General features: G+C 61.7%; 2 protein-coding genes across 18 annotated transcripts in view; one reads left to right on the top strand and one right to left on the bottom strand.

Annotated features, from left to right (window-relative positions):
• Positions 1-7,550, top strand: part of MARK2 (microtubule affinity regulating kinase 2) — a 71,143-nt gene extending 63,593 nt beyond the window's left edge. For 2 of the 15 annotated variants that reach the window (XM_032283021.1, XM_032283022.1), the window contains exons 15-19: positions 343-504; positions 1,140-1,397; positions 2,589-2,615; positions 4,743-4,787; positions 5,380-7,550. In XM_032283021.1, the coding sequence (XP_032138912.1) occupies positions 343-504; positions 1,140-1,397; positions 2,589-2,615; positions 4,743-4,787; positions 5,380-5,740 (853 nt within the window). In that variant the 3' untranslated portion in view covers positions 5,741-7,550. The remainder of the gene's footprint in view (positions 1-342; positions 505-1,139; positions 1,398-2,588; positions 2,616-4,742; positions 4,788-5,379) is intronic. The other 13 variants (XM_032283028.1, XM_032283027.1, XM_032283025.1 and 10 more) reach the window with 12 other exon arrangements.
• A 202-nt stretch (positions 7,551-7,752) lies between these two features.
• On the bottom strand, positions 7,753-13,345 carry RCOR2 (REST corepressor 2). Of its 3 annotated transcripts, none has more exons than XM_032283036.1 (12): positions 12,489-13,345; positions 11,745-11,801; positions 11,369-11,449; positions 11,094-11,146; positions 10,847-11,008; positions 10,609-10,733; positions 10,453-10,522; positions 10,152-10,367; positions 9,406-9,483; positions 9,211-9,268; positions 8,844-9,073; positions 7,753-8,716 (listed from the first exon to the last, which is right to left on the bottom strand). In XM_032283036.1, exons 1-12 carry the CDS (start codon positions 12,613-12,615, stop codon positions 8,402-8,404), a joined length of 1,572 nt encoding a protein of 523 aa, XP_032138927.1. In that variant the 5' UTR covers positions 12,616-13,345; the 3' UTR covers positions 7,753-8,401. The 3 variants fall into 3 exon arrangements, with proteins under 3 accessions (XP_032138927.1, XP_032138928.1, XP_032138929.1); XM_032283037.1 differs by lacking the exon at positions 12,489-13,345 and adding an exon at positions 11,958-12,449; XM_032283038.1 differs by lacking the exon at positions 8,844-9,073 and having other exon boundaries at positions 12,489-13,322.
• Between the last annotated feature and the right edge of the window lie 1,908 nt (positions 13,346-15,253).

The raw sequence follows: 15,253 nt of genomic DNA, 5'->3' as shown, positions 1-15,253 counted from the left end.
TTCCCCTTACCAGTACCCCACTCTTTATGCAGAAGAAACTCTCCTGTTCTGAGAATTCTTAGGAGGCCTGTGCAGCCTGGTGGCAGCGACCCCTTATCTGCTCTCCTTCATTTCTGGTTTCCTCTTCCCAGGCTCTGGCCTACCTTGCTGCTTCCCGACCTCACCTCCACTTGCCAGCCCCGCATTCCTGAGTTCTGACTTGCTTCACGCTGCTGCCCAGGCCTGACCTCTCCCCTGCTGGAGCTCCCCAGCGCTGGCCCTTCCCCACCCTTGCTTCCTAATCCAGGCCTCCCACCCTCACTCACCCCTAACACGGGCCTCTCCGCTGCTTTTGTCTCCTAGCCTAACCATGCCAGGGTCCCGGGCCTCCACGGCTTCCGCTTCTGCCGCAGTCTCTGCGGCCCGGCCCCGCCAGCACCAGAAATCCATGTCGGCCTCCGTGCACCCCAACAAGGCCTCTGGGCTGCCCCCCACGGAGAGTAACTGTGAGGTGCCGCGGCCCAGGCAAGTGTGCTGGGGCAGCTGGTGCACCCGCTGCCCTCAGCCCACCCTATCCCCTCACCCCAGCAAATTCTTCTTCCCACTTGGGGGTCCTGCTCTGTTCTTGTCATCTTAGCCACAAGAAATGGGTCTGTCCCCTGCGGCCAGGAAGTGGAGGGAACAAAAAAGAGCGTTAATGCCCCTCTTTTCCAGTTCTCCCTCTCAGAACAGGTATGCAGGAAGCTGTCCTAGGCTCCAAAGGGAAACCTTTTTGTTCTGAACCTTCCTGGGTTTCCTTAGGGACCCTGGGGATAGTCAGCATCACAGGGACTCAATCCTTGAGGGTTGGTCCCCACTGTCCCCTTGAGGGTCCAGTCTGCCTGGCTCCCAGGGAATCCGCTCTTTCCAGCCTGAACCACACTCCATATGTGGGTCCTTCCTTGCCTCCCTCCCTCCCAAACCATCTCCTTCCACTTCCACGAGACTTCCTTCTCACCAGTGTCCTCAGAAGTCACACCCTTCCTTCTGTGTCCTCGTGATGGCTGCCTCTGCCCTAGCATCCCCCTCCCCGTCCCCACCACAGGGTGTCCAGGTGCCCAGTGATGATGGCTGTCCTGTACCCTAATGCGTCCCCCTCAACCCCACTTCTCTTCCCACAGCACAGCCCCCCAGCGTGTCCCTGTCGCCTCCCCCTCCGCCCACAACATCAGCAGCAGTGGTGGAGCCCCAGACCGAACTAATTTTCCCCGGGGTGTGTCTAGCCGAAGCACCTTCCACGCTGGGCAGCTCCGACAGGTGCGGGACCAGCAGAATTTGCCCTATGGTGTGACCCCAGCCTCTCCGTCTGGCCACAGCCAGGGCCGGCGGGGGGCCTCTGGGAGCATCTTCAGCAAGTTCACCTCCAAGTTTGTACGCAGGTAAGCACGGAGCTTTGGGTGCAGAGAGGCTCAGGCCAGGCCTTCCTACTTGATTGGGTGGGGGTTGGGGGTTGGGGGTTGGGGTTTGGGACACTCTGCCTGTATTGGGTCTTGGGGTTAGAAGAGGCTTCAGGAAGCACAAGAAATTGGGTCTTTGTCAACTCCTTATGTGCCCATGCCCAGCCCCGCCCCTTTTAGGCCTCTCCCCAACTCCCCACAGGCACCCCTCATTCTCTGGCCCCAAGCAGATGGCCGATGCCGCCTCCTCTCTAGGAGAGTGTGAACTCAGATGCTAAAATAAAAGCCCCCCTTCTCTCCTGGGTTCCCATGGAAACTTATATTTGGTGACGCAGCTGCAAAGTCATGAGGCATGAGCCAGGCTGGGGCCAGCAAGGAAAATTTTGTCCTGGTCTCTTGCCCCTTTGACCGCCTCTCCCCCTAGTTGGTTCTGTCTGGCTGCAGGCGCAGCCATGCTCTTCCACCCAGGGGTTCTTAGGGTGAAACCTATAAATGAAATCGGTGGCGAGGGCCCACAGCGGCCTCCACCCCACCTAACTCCGATGTGCTGAGGCTTTCCTCTGTTGGACCCAGGGTATGGGTCTCTTCACGGGGTTTCTCATACCTGAGCACCCAACCCCCACAGAGGGGCAGCTCGAAGTACATCCAGCCATCTGGCTGGCCTCCTGAGATGCTCCGCGTCCCCATCCCACCCATTCTTCTCCCCACCTTGGAGTAGCAACTCAAGAAGCAGCAGGGGCCTTGAGAGGGCAGGCTTGCTACCCTTCCCCTACGTTTCACTCCACTCTGCTGGAGGCAAAGCCACTGCCCAGCCCAAGCCCCAGAATGCAGGTGTGAGGCTGCAGAGAGGGAGGGCAGGTCTGGAGGCCTGGGGCTCTTGTCCTGGTCCAAGCCCCAGAATGCAGGTGTGAGGCTGCAGAGAGGGAGGGCAGGTCTGGAGGCCTGGGGCTCTTGTCCCGGTCCAAGCCCCAGAATGCAGGTGTGAGGCTGCAGAGAGGGAGGGCAGGTCTGGAGACCTAGGGCTCTAGTCTCGCTGAGCGGCTCTTCCAAAAATGGGATGACCCTTGAACCTGTAAAGCCCACTCCCCACCTGCTTATCCACATACCGTCTTGTTGTTTTTTTTTTTTATTATTTCTTTTTTTATTTTGTCTTTTTTTTGTTTGTTTTTTTAGAAATCTGTCTTTCAGGTTTGCCAGAAGGTAGGCGTTGAGCCCGCTGTGTGTGTGTGTGTGTGTGTGTCTATGTCCTGCGTCCTGCCTCCATCACTAACTCCCCTTTTCTGGCTCTTACTTTCCTCCATCTGCTTAACCAAGTCTGTGTGGCCCTCCTCTCTCTGCCATCTTAAAGGGATGAAGACTCCCTCTGAGTGGGCATCAGCACAAGGCCTGCCCTCCATGCCCCCAGTGTGAACAGGCAGGGCTAAGAGGCCACGTTGCCCTACTCTGGGCAAATAGGCTTTTAAAATGAGGGGCCTTCCTTGGGCCCACAGTTAACGCCTGTCCTCAAGCAAGGGGAGACCGTCTCAGGGAAGCCTCCCTTTAAGATTGTCTCCTCTCACCCACCCCACCCCCACTCCCTCTCACCCCAGGTTTTGGTCACAAGTGTTGGGATCCTTTTCTGGCTCTTTCCCTGTCATGTGCATGTGCTATGAGGAAGCTCCAGGGTTACAAGCGCATCTGGGATGGTTTCTCCTCTGTTGTCTTCTGGGCTTCCTGAACTTCAGAGCTGTGTGACCTCTTTCCCATGGCCTATGGGATGGCAGGACTTTGGAGACACTACAGGGACCCTGGGGCCCCAAGGTTTCAGCATGACTCCTCCAGACCTAAGGAGCTTTTGTCTCACAAATGGAGCACAGCACCCCCTCCTGGCAGCTCCTGCAGACCTAGGCCCACCCACCAGCACCCCTGCCCCAGCACCTCTGCCACCAGCAGCATCTGGATAAATCAAGCCTCTTCTCCTCTAGGCTGTTTTCTGGAGATACGGCCTGTCCCTTACAAAGTGCCAGGAGCAGGAACATTCTAGGGCAGAGGCTATTCTACCCCAAGCCCTAGCAAAACAGCTGGCAATCTCTGCACCCTTACTATGGGTCTCCCTTCACGGGCCCCATCCTGGCTCTTTCCCCACTGGCCTTATGCTCATCCTCTCTGCAGGCCTCAGGGGCCAAACACTAAGCTGAAGACCAGGGGTCAGGTTGAGAGTTCCGGTTCCCCGGTGCTGTCTGCTCAGGCCCTACACTGGGGCTGGACGCCTGGCAGGCACATTGGCGCCACTGCTGACAGAGGAACTGTCCAGACAGGGTCTTCAGGCTTTCCCCATCCCCTCCTCCTCTCACCCAGCTCTTGACTGCATGGCTGGCTGCTGCCTCAAGGAGCCCAGCAGGGGGCTGCCCCGCAGGGGGTCTGGAGAGAGCAGGGAGGTGCCTTCCTCGCACGGCCGGGCTCCCTGCTCGCAGTGCGCGTGTGTGCACCCCCGTGTTGGTTGTGTCTTCCTGTTTATTTCTATGTGCTGCTGCTGCTCTTTCTCCCTCCTCTCACATCCCCCCTCCTCTGCAATCCCCAATTTCCTAGCTCCAGACACCCATCTTTCAGCCAGGAGCTGGAGAAGCCGCTCAGCGGGGCCAGACCTCTTCCCCACCCACCCTCCCAAGGTGTCTGCCCTGCCCCGCCCGCCCCCGTCCTCCCTGTTTATGAGCAGATGGCCTGGCAGGCCGGCAGGTAGGGGAGTTGGGAAAGGTTGGAGGAGGCGGCCTTTTCCACTCAGCAGCTGGCATCCACCATGCAGACCCAGGCCGTGGCGCTTTGAGCCTCCTGATAGGCGTCTACGTAGCCCCGGCCCCTCCCACACAGAGATCCAAAGCATTGTAGCCCCTTTCCTCCAAAAGGACTGCAGTCCTGAGACCCTAGCCTGTGGCTCCAGAAACCCACTCACACCCACAACCCCCAGAACAGCGCATGAGCCCTGGCTGTGGGGGAGCAGCCTCGTGCGGGGCCGTGTGCTCAGTGTGCTCAGCGCGAGTGCGTGCACAGCCACGCCCCCTCCTCCCCCAGAGCAGAGGCTCCTTCTCCCTGGCACCCGGCACAGATCTGGGAGTGTGGGGAGGGACAGGCCCATGTGCTGGGCTCCCTGCTGGAAAGGAATGGTGGAGCCGCCAGTGTGAGGTGCTGCAGAGCCCTTGCTGGCCTGCCAGGAGATGGGCAGACGGCCCTGGGCTCGGGTCCTGCCCACCCACTAGTGGCACCTCCCCAGACCCACTCTCATCTGGGTCTGTGGCGGTGGAAGGAGCGAGAGATCCCAGCACTAAACTCTCCCTCGCTCTGTTTTTTGAGGAACCTGAACGAACCTGAAAGCAAAGACCGAGTGGAGACGCTCAGGTGAGAGGGCTGGAGCCAGCACTGGCCCTGCCCAGGCCACTGGGCTTGCCACAAGCCTCCTGCTCCTCTCTTCCTTCTGCCACTTGGCTCTTCCTCCCGTGGTTCTGCCCTGTCCCTACCCTCTGGGGCCTCCCTTTCCTCAGAGAGTTTCCCCTTCCCAAACCCAGTTGCAGCAGTTATGGGCCCTTCTCAGGTCTGGTATATTCTGGATGTTTTGAGTTCTGGGTCGGGTGGTCGGGTCTACAGATTCCTACCCTGGACTACTCCTCCTCCCCCCTCCCTACCCTCCCCCTCCACCCGGTGCTTGAGGCTCCTTTCTGGAGAGAGAGCCTGTGCTCGCGCTGTTGAGGGCACTGCTGTCTTCCCTGACCCCGCTCCCTGCTCAATGCTGGCTTCTCCTCCCCTTCGCTGTCCTGAGAGATGGGGATGGAAGACTGCCTCCCTCCGCCCCCTCAGGCCGGGCCGCACCTCGCTGCTCCTGCTCCCTTCCGCTCTCCTCTCTGGTCTCAGGGGCTGTCTGCCAGGGTGGCTCTGTGGGGGTTGGGTGCCGCAGCCCCCCCCGCCGTGACGCCTGCCTCTGCCCTCTCCACAGACCTCACGTGGTGGGCAGTGGAGGCAACGACAAAGAAAAGGAAGAATTTCGGGAGGCCAAGCCCCGCTCCCTGCGCTTCACATGGAGTATGAAGACCACGAGCTCCATGGAGCCCAACGAGATGATGCGGGAGATCCGCAAGGTGCTGGACGCGAACAGCTGCCAGAGTGAGCTGCACGAGAAGTACATGCTGCTGTGCATGCACGGCACGCCGGGCCACGAGGACTTCGTGCAGTGGGAGATGGAGGTGTGCAAACTGCCGCGGCTCTCGCTCAACGGGGTTCGATTTAAGCGGATATCGGGCACCTCCATGGCCTTCAAAAACATTGCCTCCAAAATAGCCAACGAGCTGAAGCTTTAACAGGCTGCCAGGATCGGGGGCGGCGGGGGCGGGCCAGCTGGACGTGCTGCCGGGCCGCCAAGCCGCCCCACCCCACCTGGGTGAGACTGCAGCGATGGATTGGTGTGTCTCCCCTGCTGGCACTTCTCCCCTCCCTGGCCCTTCTCAGTTTTCTTTTCCATGTTTGTGGGGGGTGGGAGATGGTTCTCCACACCCCCCACATTCACCCCTGCCCAGAGATTCCCCCTTCCCCTCTCCCCCACTGGAGGCAAAGGAAGGGGAGGGTGGATGGGGGGGCAGGGCTCCCCCTCGGTACTGCGGTTGCACAGAGTATTTCGCCTAAACCAAGAAATTTTTTATTACCAAAAAGAAAAAAGAAAAAAAAAAAAAATCCCAGCGGCCACCTTTCCTCCCTGCCCCATTGGGACAGTCGAGACTGGATCTGTGGGGTTTCCCGGGAGGGTGGCTCAGGGCTGGAACACTCTCAGGCAAGAGTGGTGGAGCTCCCGTCAGGCCCTCCGCCAGGCCCACTGTGGGCTTCTCCCCTCTCCTCCCTCCTTCCCCTCCAAGCAAACCACCAGAGGTGGCCTTCCCCTGACCTCAGGCCCCTGGGCTGGAGGCCTGGGCAGCGGGGCAGGGTGGGGCGGGGGGGTGCTGCGCAGCCCTGCAGTGGGTAGGGCTGGGGGCTGCTCCGGGCTGCTGAGGCTGGAGGGCCAGCTTGAGGCTCCGCCTCCCTGCACACTGTACCCTCTGCCCCTCCTTCCCAGAGCTGGGCATTTCCTTCCACAAGCTGCTGTGGGGACGTGTGTTCCCTCCTCGAAGTCTGTGCCATCTTCTCCCACCCCTCCCGGGTAGAAGGAGGGGCTGACCCCAGGGCTGGGAGAGGGGAGGGGACTGCAGGGCAGATTGGCTCCTCGGTCCCCAGGGGGCCGCTTGGGCTGTTGGTCTCCAGAGCCAGGCCGCTGGGCACTGTGTGATGGGGGAGCCTTTGTCTGAAAGCACAGCCCCCTCGCCCTTCCTCTCCCCATTGGCTTCCCCTTCATTGGCATTAATCTGGGCACCAGCTCTCTCCATAGCAGTGACTTCCCTCACCACTCTCATCTCTCAGCCTTGCCTTTTCTTCCTGACACTGTCGCCCCTCCTCTCAGGAGACACTGCCCAGGGCCTCCAGGGCCACCTGGCAGAAGGCTGGGTTGGGCAGCAGGGCCGGGAGCATCTGCCCTCCACCGGGTGGGGGACAGATAGGCAAAGCGACTCCCAGCTTGCTACCCTCAGTGGCCGGTGTGGGCGTGGGCGTGGTTTTGGGCGCTTGGCTGGTGGTGGCCATGGCATCCCTTAATTTATTTCTCTGCTGTTTCTGTTCTTGAGAAATTGGGGGAGGGAGTCCTGTGCAGAGGCTGCCCCTACCCTCACCTGAGTTGTACATTTTTTTTGTGATGGGTTTTATTTTTTATTTTATTATTTTATTATTTTTTTTTGATTTATGATGACTCCACCCCTCTTCATCACCCCCGCTCCCAGGCCAGGCTCAGCGATTAAGTCGAGCCCTTGCGTCCTAGGAAGGGGCCTCGCCAACCTCAGCCCTCCTGCCCCACACTCCTACTGCGGCTCAGACCAAGGGCTCCCCTCCCTCCCCTCCCCCCTCCTGCCCTATGGAACAGCCCGGGTGCTCTGAGGGGGCCGGGAGGGCATGGCTTGGCTCCCAAAGGGGGTAGGGGCCCGGGGCACCCAGGCAAGGTGGCCCCTCCCCATCTAGCCCCTTCCTCCCCAACCCTGCACTTAGTTTCTCCTCTGGATCAAACACGTAATAAAGAGAATGTTTGGAATCTGAGCTGCCTCCTCCCGTTTCTTCTCCCAGCCAGGCAGGGACCCAGTCCCCTGTGGGCAAGATGTGGCCCAGCCTGCCTGCCTTGCAGGAGAGACTTGATTCCTGTCTGGGGCCAGTGCTGGGTGGGCCCAGCTCCCCACCCACCCTCGGCACAGACAGGAAGCAAAGCCCAGGGCCCTTGCACCAAAAGGGAAAGAAAACTCAGTAAGCTTAGGAGGTTTTATTTCTTTTTTTAATTTTTAAAAAATGTTGAAAAATAAATCCACGTCTGCATAAGTTCCCAACCCCCATTTCTCCAAGCTTCTGAAAGGTGGTCCTGGTGGGCATCCTCAGCTCCTTAGCACTTCCCAGCTGGCCCCAAAAGACAGAGCTTCCCTTCCAGCCTCTGCTGCTGTAAGGCCCCTCTGTCCACCTCCCCCCTGCAGCCTCCCTCCCCACCTCACCCCAGACTTATTGCTAAAAGAAGGGAAAGAGGAATGAGGACAGCCAGCACACCTAACTGTCCTGTCCCCACCCCCATGCTAAGGTCGCTACCTCCCACACAGAAAGGGCAGGGCCCAGACGCCAAGCCCCAACAGACTAGGAGGCAGCCATTCCAGTCCCGGCCGGGAAGCAAAAGTGCCCTCAGGCCAGCTCAAAGGCCCCTGAGCCCTGGCCATGGCCCCTGGGAGACAGGCCCAGCTGCCAGGAACACATGCAGAACCCACAGGTCTGGGCCGGGCTGTCAGCAGCTCTGGGTCTTAGAAAGACCCGGCAAGGGCCCTAGTCCCTTCTGTCCTCAGTGACACTAGAGATGGCTGGGAATGTCCAGCAAACGGGTCCTGAAGCCTGTGGTTGGTGGAGGACCTCAGGGCTCAGAGTGAGGGCGCTGGGGGCTCCAGAGGGGCTCCAATCAGGGTGGGTGGGGGCTGAGGGCCAGGTCGGGCACTGTGGCGGGAGGCAGCCAGAGCGGGGCGGATGAGAGGTGGTGGGGGTTGGTTGGGGGCCAGCCGGGGCTGGAGGAAGCGGCCCTGCTGCAGTGGGGGTGGCTGTCGGAGCAGAGTGGGAGCCGTGGGTAAAGGTGGCCTCAGCAGTGGAGGCGGCTGAGACAGTGAGGTGGGAGGTGGAGGGGGGGGTGGCGCAGGGGGCACTGATCGGGGCACAGACGTGGAGACCGATGTAATCTGGACCTGAGGGGAGAAAAAAAGAGTAAGAAGCCAGGCTCTTCCCCGCCTCAGCCAAGTCTAAGGACTGAAGGCAGCACCTCGCCTCGCCTCGCCTCTCCTCTCTGAGGGTTTTCTCTCATCCCCTTCTCACCTCATCATCTTCCTCTAAGGCTGGGGCTGGCAAGGGAGCCCCTCTCCTAGCCTCCTCCATGGGGACTGGGGCTCCAGGGGCCCCATCCTGCTCAGCCTCCCATTCCTGCAGCACCTCCTCCAGATTGAAGCGGCGCCGGTAGCTCACAAAGAAGGTCTTCACCTGGGTCAGAGTCTTGTTCCCAATCACCTCTGCAATAGCCCCAAAGTCTTTGCCATACCTACGGATGGCTGCAAGGGTCAAAAGGGCAGCAGTGTCAATACCCCTTAGAACTAGTTACTTCCCTGACCCTTTCCCTCTGCCCCACGCTCCTTGGAGGGTGGGGAGATAGATTCCTCAGTCCTCTCTTCTCACCAGTTTAACCCACCTTGGACAGCCAAAAGCTGCTCATCCGTCGTCCAGCGGGAGTTGAATTTGGTGTTGGCCTGGAAAGCAAGGAACACACATATTCTTTAGACTCAGAACTGTGCACAAGGCAGCCTTGCTCCCCAAGCAGTACTCTTTCTGCTCTACCACCAGAGAGAACCCCTCTTTTGCACCCTAACTTAAGGAGCCACCATACCTCGGGGGGTCGGAGTGGATCAATGCCGCCCTCCAGGGCTTGGCGCAGGCTGCTGTTTGTCTGCTTCATGCTCTGTACCTGGGAAGGCCAGGAAGTGGAGGAACGTCAGACGCCCCATCTCAGGCAGGCCACCACGCCCCTCAGGGCCCTACTTCTGCACGGACACCAGCACCACTGCCCTGGCCAAGGTCTCTGCCATCCACCATCTGGCTTGTTCCCCTTGCACAACTACTCAGTAGGGAGTTCTCCCCTTTCTGCAGACCAGGTTTTATTTATTTTATTTATTTATTTTTGAGACAGAGTCTCTTTCTGTTGCCCAGCTAGAATGCAATGGCAGAATCTTGGCTTACTGCAACCTCTGCCTCCCAAGTTAAAGCGATTCTCCTGCCTCGGCCCACTGAGTAGCTGGGACTACAGGCGCATGCCACCACGGCCCGCCCAATTTTTGTATTTTTAGGAGAGATGGGGTTTCACCATGTTGGCCAGGCTGGTCTTGAACTCTGGACCTCGGGTGATCCGGCCACCTTGGCCTCCCAAAGTGCCTGATTACAGGTGTGAGCCACCGTACCTGGCCTGCAGACCAGTTTTTAAAAGAGGGCCCAAAAAGAATGCCACATTACCCAGAGTCTCAGAGGATGGGGCTCAGACCCTGAATCATCTCCCTTACACCTTGGCTGTCCCCAGAGTTCAGTTCCCAGGTGCCGAATGCCCCCTCTGCATAGCCCCTTAGTTTCCCAGGCCCCCACCTGGCGTTTGAGGGAGATGAGTTGAGAGTCAAGACCTCGGAGTGTGAGGTTGGCAAGGTCCGGGCTTCCTGACACTGCTGTGAGGCCCTCAGGACTCAGGTACATGCCCTTGGGTGGGCGACGCCGGGTTCGCAAAGGGTGGTGGCGGTATTGAGACACCTGGACCTCCTTCTTCCCAGGGCCTGGGCGTGCATTCAGGGGCCGAGAAGGCAGAGGCTGCCAGTGAAAGGAGAAGCAGGCAGGTGGTCCAGAGCCCAAGAGAGACGAGGGCAGGCAGGGCCTGAAGGTTCTGGGAGCTCACCTCTCTCTTGGGGTCTCCAGCATCAGTCTCTCCCTCACTCACACCTCCTCGACCCTCTTCAAGCTCATCACTGCTGACACAGGGGCCAGGGAGGGAATAAGGCAGGTGCCAGGAGCTGTGCCTGCCCCCCTGCCCCGTGCTTGCTCCTGCCCCCACCTGTCTTCTCGGTCCTTTCGGCCCCCCAGCCGCCGGGCCTGTCTGTCCATCACGCTAGTTCGGCTGCGAGTCTTCTTCCAAGAGTAGTAATACTTCACCAGGCTGGGAATCAACTTGTCGGGCAGCTAGAGGAGGAATCGCCAGAAGCTGGGGCCCACCCAAGACTCTGGGCCCCAGGTAAGCTCTTCAGAAAGGAGGGGCTGAGGCGAGCCAGGGAGTGGGAGCGGAAGGGCTTTACCATCTGCTGGATCCGCTGGAAGCACTTTCCATGGAAGCCAAAGGCCTGTTCAAACAGCACCTTGTCCTCTACTGTCCACTCGTCAGGGAATGGAGTGAAGTTGGCCAGGTCAGCCAGAGACTTCTCCACATCGTGCTTATGCCACAGGAGCATGCCCAGTGCCTGGCCCGGGACAAGGGGCAGTTCAGGCTTAGCTGCCCACAGCACATTTCGCCCCACTCCGAAGTCCCTGAGGGCCAAGGCTCACCTGCTCTATGTTGTAGCCATGCTTCTCCTTGGCCATCGCAATGTACTTGTCAACTGCAGGGGCAGGAGGGGCAGGCTCTTGGAGAAGGGGGTTATAGCTCCTAACCCAGGCCTGTCCAGAAAAGGACCACCCCCCATCCACCAGGTCCCTCAACACCAGCCCCAGGGCAAGGGTTGGACCCACACACACACCTCAGCCTCCGGCCCCTTCTGAGAAGAGTGGCCTGGAGCTGGGATGAACCCAAGCCCACACCTCCCAGGGCTGTGCCCACTCACGCTTGGCATCTGACACACAGTGGTTGGGTGACCACACCAGCATCCCCTTCAGCTCCTTGTTGCTGTAGCGTGCAGGGCTCTCTGAAAGGCCAAGGAGCAGGAGGGAAGACACTCAGATCAGCCTGGTGGCACAAGCCTGGACCCATGCCAGAGGGTGGCAGAGAAGTGGGGCCTGGGCGGTGAGGCCCAGAAGGGAAGGAGGGGCAGAGACCCAGACAGGAAGGCAGGACAGGAAAGCTAACCATGCCACAGGGCCACCCACCCCTGCCAGCCTGTCCTTCCAGGGGGAGCCAGCCAAGGGTGCCCCAGGTGGGGCTTCAGGCCAAGCCCCAGGCCTCCACCCCCACCCCACTTCACAGCCTGTCCTGCCACTCACCAGGCTTGCACTCCGGAATTACAGCCTGGTAATTGGTTCCAACGCGGATCATGCTGTCTGTGGAGCCAGGGGGAGGCAGTCAGGCCCCAGGGGGGGGGGGGGGGGGGGGAGGATGTGGCGGGGGAGCTGGCTGGCCTGGAGTTCTCCTTCCTGACCACCCAAGGCCCCACCTTCCAGCAGGCTCACTTTTCCCTGATTGTCCCCCTCATTTACCTGCAGCCACAGAAGGGACTGGAAGAGGAAAAGACCCTCTCCAGCCATGGTCATTGGGGCTGGAGGGTGGACAAGAGGACACTTTTAGAGCCCAGGCCAAGCAGAGTGCTTTGTTCCGGCTGGGGGAGGGGAGAGGGGTTGGAGGGCAGCCCCTGGACCTGGACCACAGCCCTGCAAGGACCCCAAGGCTCCTCCCCACCGCAGGAGCCTCTGCTCCAGCCAGACCTCAGTCCCCTGCAAGGTGGCAAGGTATGAGGGACCCACTCTGTGCAAGGGAGGGATGCCTCGGTCCCTGAGGGGCTGAGGGCAGGGCAGGGGCGAGCAGGACGTCTCCACAGCAGCTAGGGGCCCAGGTTCCAGATTGGCTGTGCCAGCAGCCTGGGCTAGGGGGAGAAGCAAGGCAGAGGCTCCAGTCCAGGAGAGGCAGGAGCCATTGGGGTATCAGGCTCGTGGTCTGCAGCTCCTCCCCCTCCCGCCCCACTCCGCTCCCTCCAGGCCGGCGCGCCTTTAACCCTAGGCCACTGGGCTCACCGTGCGAGTGCTCCTCCTCGCTGCTGTCATCCTCCGAGTGGGGCTGTCCGCCGTTGGGCACCGTCTTGGCCCGGCTGCGGGACAGGATCCCGGAGCCCGCGCTCGGCTTCTCCATCACCGAGGGCATTACCCCGCCCAGCTGCCCCGGGGGGCGCGGGAGCCTTGGGAGGGCGACAGTGGTTGCGGCACTCGCCCCGAGTGCCGTGCCCGGCCCGGCCTGGAGAGGTCGCCACTGAGGTTAGGAGAAGCAGGAGGTCAGCGTGGCTAGGGTCCAGCGGGGTGGGAGCCCACCGGGCAGCCCCCAGCGCTCTCTGTGACCCCAGGAGCCAGGGCGTCAGAAAAGTTTGTGCAGAAGTGGGGGACGCAAGGGATGAGCGCAAGGTCCGGTGCGGCTGAGGCGCGACTGCTCTGTGCGCCCCTCAGGATTGGGGTTCTCCTGAAGAAGTCGGGACCCCCTGTCCTCGGGGCGCCCTGGAATCCCACCGCCCACCTGCCCACGCCGTTCAGCGACCGGGCGCTGTAGCGCAATCTGCGCCCCCCGCGGGCTCTGCGCCTCTCGGCTGCGCCCAGGATGCCCCAGTCCTCGGGCGGGGACCCGTGTCCCAAGCAGACCCCTGTCCGCGACGGCAGCCGGCCGTGGCCCCGGGGGCGGCGGCGGCGGCGGCGGGACGGCGCGCACAGCGCGCGGCACTGGGCAGAGTTGCCGGGAGGCGGGCGGAGCGCAGCCGCGGGCGCCGCCTCGCACCCTCCCCGGCGCGCTCGCTCTCCCCGCCGCGCTCGGGCTGCCGCTCGCTCGCCCGCTCTCCGCCGCCGCTCACTCCTCGCGCACACAATGAAGCTGCTGGCAGGGAAGTAGTGCCGGCTGCGGCCTCAGCACCCCTCCCCCAGCCGATGCCTCCGCCAGCTGAACATCTGGCCCTGGGGTGGGAGGGAGGGCCCGGGGGGCGGGGCCTAGGGACCCGGGCCAGACCTCCAGGGGGTGGGATCAGGACCCTGGAGGGCCGCGCGTCCCGCTGCGGGGGCTCCCCTCGCGTCCCTGGGCTCCCAGACTTGCCCCTGGGGGAGACCCCACTGCCCCCCAGGAGTAGCCAGGGGTCAGCCCCACCCACGCGCACACCGGCACCACACACCAGTGGGCTCGGGTTACTGCCGCCTGCCCCTGGGGCCCTGGGGCCGCCTGCCCGCCCGCCCGGGTGGAGCCCAGCTTTTCCTTCCATTTCTCTTCCTGCCAAGGAACTCCCCGCCCCCCCTTCCGCAGGGGAGACCCCCCTTCATGAGCCCTTGGGGGCCAGAACGGATGGGAGGCTGGACAGGCAAGAAATGAATTCCTCCAAGAGCTACCCAGCCAGAGCTTGGCTTCTGGTGTGGATCCGTGGGTCCCCAAGGGTCGCCCCAATTCCCTTTAACTGCTGCACTGTGCACCCCAAAACAGTGGTAGCAAGGACTGAGGGATGGGGAGTAGGAGGTGTAGGGGAAAGTCTGGGCTGCAGGGGAGGGAGGAACTGGGTCTCCTCCCCACTGGGTTCACTGTCACCCCAGCTGGAAGCAGCATCCCCCTCCCCCCGGACAAGCACGGGCAGAGTGACAGACAGGGAAGCGGGTAGAGCGGCACAGACGGAGATGGGGGAGGGGGTGGGCAGAGACTTTCAAAGCCAGACCCAGCCACCCTGCCAGGCACACAAAGAGCCAGCGCACACACCGGCGGCGGCTCCGAGCCTGCGAGCTGCGCCCGTGCCCGTCCCCGCCGCCCTGGGCACGTGCTGCCGTGCACACAAGCCGAAGCCCCCGCCCGCCGCCCCTCCCACCCGGAGCCCCAGGCTCCTGGACACACCTCCACCAGGGCACACCCCGCTGTGCCCAGACTGAGCCGAGCCCGCACCCGCGCCCTCCTTTCCCTTCCCTTCCTCGGCCACTCTGTAATCAGATTCCTAAATTTAGAAGCAGCTCAGGGCCCAGCCAGGATCCCTGCCCCCACCCGCTGCCTGCGGCAGAGCGGCCGGGGTCCTGCGGTCGGGCCACGACCCGGCTGGGGCCAGTTGTTCCTGGGGGCTACCGCGGACAGCCAGGGAAAGCCAAGCTCGACCCCACCCGGCTGCTGCGCTGTCGAGCCACATGGGGCCACCCAGCCAGCGGCCACGTTGCCCGCCACACCTCGGGCCAGGGCTATGGGGCCTTTTTCCTCGTCTTAAATCCTGGACTGGGCACCAAGCCCCAGGGTGGGGAGGTCTGGACAAAGGAGGAGAATGAATGGACCTAGGGCCTGTCTGAGCTGAGGAGGTCTGCTCCAAGACGAAAAGAGTCTTCCCAGGCCCACCCCTCCTGAGTGGCAGGGCACCATCCCTGTCCCCAGCACCTCCACCCTTTAGGGAGGCTCTCATCTCGGGCCTCTCCTGCCTGGCAGGAGACCATTGCTGCACACCCGCCTCTCCTACCTTTCTGTCTTCCATCTTGCCCCCGCCCCCTATTAGGTAGGGCCTCGGTTGAATCCCCCAGCCCCCCTTGCCTCCTTTCCAGACTCAAACCTGGGGACCCGGGCCCGGCCTCCTGCCCCCACCTCCGGGCTCACCATCCTGCTTATTTCTTGCCTCCTTCCTTCAGGGCTGCCCCAGGTACCCCTAGTCTCTCTAGCAGGGATTGCCAGCCACTGGCTTCCCTCCGGGCCCAGCACCCCTCTTCCCCGCCCCCTAAGAACCTCGTGCTCTTCATTTCTTGCTAGAGCTAGGCACTCTGGGCCAAAGGAAGACTCTGCTGTAGAGGTGGGGACA

This window comes from Sapajus apella, unplaced genomic scaffold (assembly GCF_009761245.1).
Source record: "Sapajus apella isolate SASKATOON/1434 unplaced genomic scaffold, GSC_monkey_1.0 scaffold14, whole genome shotgun sequence".
Taxonomy (NCBI): Eukaryota; Metazoa; Chordata; class Mammalia; order Primates; family Cebidae; genus Sapajus; species Sapajus apella.
This window is presented reverse-complemented; position numbering and strand designations above follow the sequence as displayed.